The 6,097-nt window shown below is 37.7% G+C and overlaps 1 protein-coding gene across 1 annotated transcript; it reads right to left on the reverse strand.

The window, feature by feature from the left end:
• Positions 1 to 4,638: 4,638 nt before the first annotated feature.
• On the reverse strand, positions 4,639 to 5,393 carry LOC108099785. The gene is made up of 2 exons (XM_017203414.1): positions 5,289 to 5,393; positions 4,639 to 5,235 (listed from the first exon to the last, which is right to left on the reverse strand). Exons 1-2 carry the CDS (start codon positions 5,337 to 5,339, stop codon positions 4,732 to 4,734), a joined length of 555 nt encoding a protein of 184 aa, XP_017058903.1. The 5' UTR covers positions 5,340 to 5,393; the 3' UTR covers positions 4,639 to 4,731.
• Positions 5,394 to 6,097: the final 704 nt, after the last annotated feature.

A 6,097-nucleotide genomic window follows, 5' to 3' on the forward strand; every position in this document is an offset into this window, starting at 1 on the left:
ATTTTTTTTTTTTGCCCAATGTCAAACATGGCTTGTCTCATTTTTATTTTGGCCCACTGTGCAGTGCCTTTGTCCTAAGGAGGCGTCACAGTGGGCAGGCTGGGCCCCTGTGGGTCGGCTAATTGTCATGCCATGCGAGACTTCTCTCGAGCGGTTGTCTTGGGGAGCCGCTACTGATTTTTCTTCTTATTCGCGGCTCCGCACTCGGTCCGTCCATCAATTGACTTTATCTATTTGAACTCGCATGTTAAAAATATCAATTTGTTGTCTGCCCAGACTTTTGACTTTGCCCGTTTCTGACAGACACTTTGGCCCGCTCAACTGGCTGGCGGCTGGCTTTCTGGCCGATTCGCTTTAGCCTGGTCTATAGTAGAATCGCAGCTTTGCGTTTTTGGTGTGATTTATGGCCACTCGGTGGCATAAATGTAGGTGCGGCCTGCTGCCACATAAATCATTGTTCAACTCTGCAGTGCAATTTTGCGCAAATGCTCACTTTGCTCTCCGACTCGAGGGCTCGGAGGTTGGGTCGCTAAGCAGGGATAATGTTTGGTAATTGGTTGAACCAAAGCTCAAATTCGGGTATTAAGCACGGTAAGCATTAGCAAATTAAAAAAAATCCTATTTTGTTAAGCCTTACAAAAATGGATAATGAAACAGATCAGAAGATAATAATACATGAAAAGTAAATTTCCAGATTGATAACCATTAATAGGGAACAAAGTTTGCAAGATCAATTTAAATGTTACCTACTTGAAGCTTTTCCAACCTTCTTCTGAGTTTGCAAGTCAAGTTTAAAATTTAGAGGAACTTCTTCTTCCAAATGAAATAAAGATTTCTTTGCTTTTATATTCATATAAATAATTATATTAATTATTAATAATTATTAAATAATTATCTATGACAGTTGTTCGCATTTTTGAGTGTTTATGCCATCCCTCAATCGTTTAATCTGTTGTCCTAAAAACTACTTTGTAAGAAGACTCAAAACCATTATCCATATCCCGACACCTGTTATACTTTTGTACACCCCCGAATGTTAGCAAGTCATTTGACCATTCGGAATCACTTAATTTGCTAAGGAACCCCAATATTCCTTTCCTTCAGATCAATTAAGGAACTAAAGGGAAGAGTGACCAATCCTAGACGTAAGTGTGCCACTTGTGAAGGAAGGGAACCCGACTAAATTATAAGGTTCGTGAAAATCTGGAGAGGGCTAACCCCAAATGACCACTCCCACATGAATAATTCATCGAGTCAACTGAGTGGCTGTGCCCGCATTAATGAGCAACGCTTCTTATTTACCATGATGCCGCAAAAAAATCTGAAACAGAATTGAGAAATATTCAGCGAGACAAGTTTAATTAGAGAGAGAAGCCGAGTGAAATTGTCTTATCATAACCATTCCTCGGAGGAAATTTCCTGATTTTTGCACACAGACTGACTGGAAAATTGTGTTTAGTCATTCCATACACATCAATCATAGTCAAAGTGCCCCAGACAGCCGAGTTAATGGCCAAGGGATCCTGGCCATAATGTGCTGGGAGTTTGCGTGTCCTCGGACTTTCAGTTGGACAAGTGCATGATTAATTATTTTATTATCTATAAATTGGTTGTGTCCCCTCGAAACGATGATGGTGGACCTTTTTCCGCTATTTTCCTTTACCTTTGCATACTTTAAGGCTTGCATGAATTTCTCGCTTTTCCTCGGTTTTTCCCAACGCTTGAAAACTTTTAATTTCACATGTCGTTCTCTGCTCCATCATCATTAAGACCACTAAAAGGTTGAAGACACAAGAAATTTACTTTTTTTGAGAATTCTCGGCAGACCATAACTGTGGAAACGCCTCTTCAATCTGAAGTGCTGAACCATTTGGCCGGATTTTGAGTCCAAATATCTGCCAATATTTCTTTTTCCTTTTTTATGGGTAGCAACTTTTAAGCTGAAAATCTGTTGAAACTTTACACTGTTCGTTCATCACAGTCTTTCATTAAAAGTCTTTAAATATTGTTGTTGTTTCGGATTGTAGGTCTTGTATTCTGGCGAAACTTTGTCCAGATTTGGGTCAACTGTTCTTTTTTAATTAGCAAAATTTTATAGCTCTGCTTGGGAGTGGGAAGCAAATGTATTTGAAATATTGTGTTGACAGCTTTAATGGTCCAATGAGGAAATAATGGACATGTACTTTGAGCTTACACTGAAGAAAATCAAAATGGTTTAAGAGCATGTAATGTATTAAAATCGATTAAGAACGTGAGAAACTTTCTTTTAAACTAAACCAAATTAAATATGTTGCAAGATCCCTCATTTAAGTTCAAAAGACATCTACTTCTTTCGGCTATAATTTCCACTGCGGGGTGTCGATCTCATTCTCCAATTAGCGGTCAGGATCATAAACCCAAACAAAAACTAACTCAATCATTACGCAATTAAGCGACGACCCAAAGAAGAGAATTTCCACACAGATTTATAGCTATATCCATATCGAACGGGGGGCACATTAAATCACGCGACCCATTAATAAAATTGTTCCAGTCTCGTCGCCGGATAATTTTTCGGGGGTTCCGAAACAGAAGTCTCATTTAATCATTGTCGCAGAGCTATAATTCTTGGGCCTTGGGTTAGATGCCATAATTCTGTTGAAAATAATTTGTTCAAGTTAATTTCATTTTTGAAAGGCAGCTGTTTGCTGGTGAACTGTTTTATGACCCTATTTTGGCTGTTTAATTGTGTAAGTTCTGGAAATAATCAAATACCATATAAAAAATCAAAGAGGAGACATCAAAAAGTCTGAGCTCAATTATTTTGGTTCGTTTTTTTTTAAGCTATAAATGATTTTAATCTATAGATATTTTTGTAAGTGATCATTAAGATACTTAAAAAGGTCGAATCACTAATCTTTATTTTAATAAGTAAAAAAAATTAATAAATCAAAGTCTGTAACAATATAAAAATACTTTTAAAGTAAAAAATTCACTTTTATTGAGTAATTTTTAATTGAACCTTTAATGTGCAGCTATGCTACCAGTAATCCTTTTCAAGATTGTCACCTATTAACTTATGAGGTTCATTTGCATTTCATTTGAATTCGCAGCTCCGAAGCGAAATAAATCGAAGCACTTTCAGCATCGATCAAATCATTCGTTGATCGACATGAGCCCACACAATTTTCCGTTTAGCCTTATGCAAATCGCAGTGTGGGTCTTAGGCAAAAAAATCCAATTAACACTTTTAGAACGTGCCAAAAACTTTATTGCGCAAAACTTGATTTATGCAAAACCGAGGGGAGTCGGTGCAAACATCGATTGGTAGCCACAGTGTCTGAGCCAGTTTTACTGAACTAACAGAAACCCTCACGAACGCGAAAAGAACACCCACGAATCTAAATAACCCACAAAATCAATCAACCTCGATTACTTACAGTGCAATGCAAAAGTAAAATATTGCATCTTGCACAGCTATTAATTTTTTTTTATGTTCTATAACAACCGTACAACAAATATCCATAAACTTTTGTACATGCAGAAGATATTTAAAATGTTGCTTGGTAAATTATAAATCCAGGTTTAAGGTTTCTTAAGAGTTTTATTCCGGAGATCCCCATAAATGCGAACCTTGCTTGCCTGATAAAGAAATATGGCTATAAGTCACAAGTTTAAATGCAACTAAATATAATCGAGTACAGAAATCATTTCTTTTTTATTCAAACACCGAACAGTGTTTTACTGCGTTGTTCTGTACTTCTTTGTAGTTCTTCGCTCAAAACAACGAATTGCAGCGATTTAATGAATTGTGGCAGGTGTTTTTGTTATTTTTTGTTCGTGTTGTTGCCATAAAGCTGCACGCAGCCGATGGAAACTGGTTGGCTCTGACTCCAAAAACCACTTCGGATCTTTTTTCTGAAGTCTTGTTTGATTTGCTCAAATTAGCGCATGGAGAGCCGAAAACCTGCTGGCGTCCCCCACAAAAAGACTCGCAACATGTGGCACGTTTCCTTGGCCGGGCAATTGAAATTGAAAACTTCGCAGCAAATTGTTGGCACTTAATTGAGTAACTCCGATCGATCTCGATGTGCTTTGCATAAATTGAAAGGGGCCTTTGGAAAAGAGCAGAACGGAGCGTTCTGGGAGTGGGTGCGTGATATAGGTGTCATATGGAATCGGTTGTCAGTTGGCTTCGATCGTGTCTCCGCTCCGAGGTGCATTGTTTACGACCTGCAGGGGTCCAATGGACACCTTACCGCAACTCGGCCCAGGTGACCACAGCGGATTGCGACTTTATTGATTCGATCCAACAATTGAAAATTGTCGATCTCTTGTGGTTGCTTTTCTGACACAATTGGGTCATAGTTCTTAAGGTCGTGCAGGTGGTGGAAGTGACCTATTGGCAATTGAATTTCCATTTTTAATAATTAACTACAAATCTCACATCCCGTAAAAGTGTAAATATTTCAAAATATCTTTTAAAAACAGGTTTGATACATTTAAAAACTTACACACAATTTTCCCAAGTTTGTTTTAACTTTCTGTTCTGAAACTAAATGTTTCCATTTAAATGCAATAATTTAAGACACACATCTGGTAATACTTCATAAAATACCCACTGTGAACTTTACAAAAACAAAAAAGAGAAAAATTATCTGCTTTAAAAGACTTTAATTGTTTGATATAATTCGTATCATCTTCAATCTCCACAAAAGTTCAGTAAAATCAAAATACTCTTCAAGATTTACTCTACCTCTGTCGATCCTCAATTTTGACAACCACTATTAGTCCTCCGACATTTTTGTCATTATTGAAGAAAGTAATAATAGCTTTGACAATTCCTCGAGGAACTTGCGACGGCCAATCTTCGGTGTTAAAGAGGATATTTTTGAGGTAAAATTCGCCTTCTGGGATGGGACAGAAGTCATCATCGACCACGGGGAAATTCGTGGTCTCCCCAGTTTTCACAGAAGGTTGTACAAACTGAACGTAGAACTTTTTGAAGCATTCGCAAATGCTCGTTTGGGGCACATCCATGGCCATCCTCTTGAAGTTTCCATCTCCGTTGGGACTCGAATAAAGTTCCACTGAAACCTTAAAGTCGTCGTTGTTCATCTCGCCAGCGAACCTGAAGGAGCCGTTGAGAGCTCTTTCCCGTCCCACGGTTTTTATTTTATCGAAGAACACCAATGTCTCTGAATCGCCCTCGAAGGGATCAAGTTGTTCATTGGTCACCTCATAGGATTGTTCGCACTGTTGAAATAATTACTTAAAAATTAATTCAACTCTCCAATTGTAATGGTTACCTTTATGTTCTGCAGCAATTGGAGTATCAAAAGTATCACGAGCCACTTCATTTTGAACTGTCGGTCGGTTTTTTTGTGTCTATCCTATTTATAGGAATATTAGCTTTATTTTAGCACGCGATTTTCGTGTTCTATAATGCTATGTCAATATCAATTAACGGCCTTGCTTTGATCTTTGTTATTGGCATCAATGTTTTAGGGATCCATATCTTTTTGGTTAAGCTAAATTTTTGTCCAGTTGATTGCTTGTATAAATACAAAATATGGGAAAAACTATATAAAATGTATATTTGTATATTTTAGTGGAAGTTAACTTAAACTAATCACAACAAAAAATGAATCTATTTACTTGACTTAATAGGTTGTAATGCCTTCCTTGTTTTTACCCCCATTAATTCTTCGTGTTGAAAATCTAACTAAAATAATTCAATTTGTCGGAATCGCCTTCACTTCACCTTCCCCTGCCAGATGTCGGCACCAAGAATTCCACCGAAGTCCCATCAACAGATCATCAAAATTTGGGGGAAAATCCCCAAAAAAGAGCGATAATAAAGCATTAATTGAAAAGTTATAAACAAAAGACAGCAGCGACTCGAGAACGCGAAGACAAAAGACACGAAATACAAAACAAGCAGCACAAAAAGTGCGCAATGCCAGAAAAACTAAACTCAGCAGGAGATATTTTACATTTTCACGGATGGATTTCCCCAGAAAGTGTGTGCCAGAGCAGAGGGCGCGATAGTTTATATTTATAACAAATTCATTCAAGATCCGATGGGGGAAAGCGGCTTTGTTTCAGGGGGAGGAGG

The sequence above is a fragment of the Drosophila ficusphila genome, unplaced genomic scaffold (genome assembly GCF_018152265.1).
Source record: "Drosophila ficusphila isolate 14025-0441.05 unplaced genomic scaffold, ASM1815226v1 contig_106, whole genome shotgun sequence".
NCBI lineage: Eukaryota > Metazoa > Arthropoda > Insecta > Diptera > Drosophilidae > Drosophila > Drosophila ficusphila.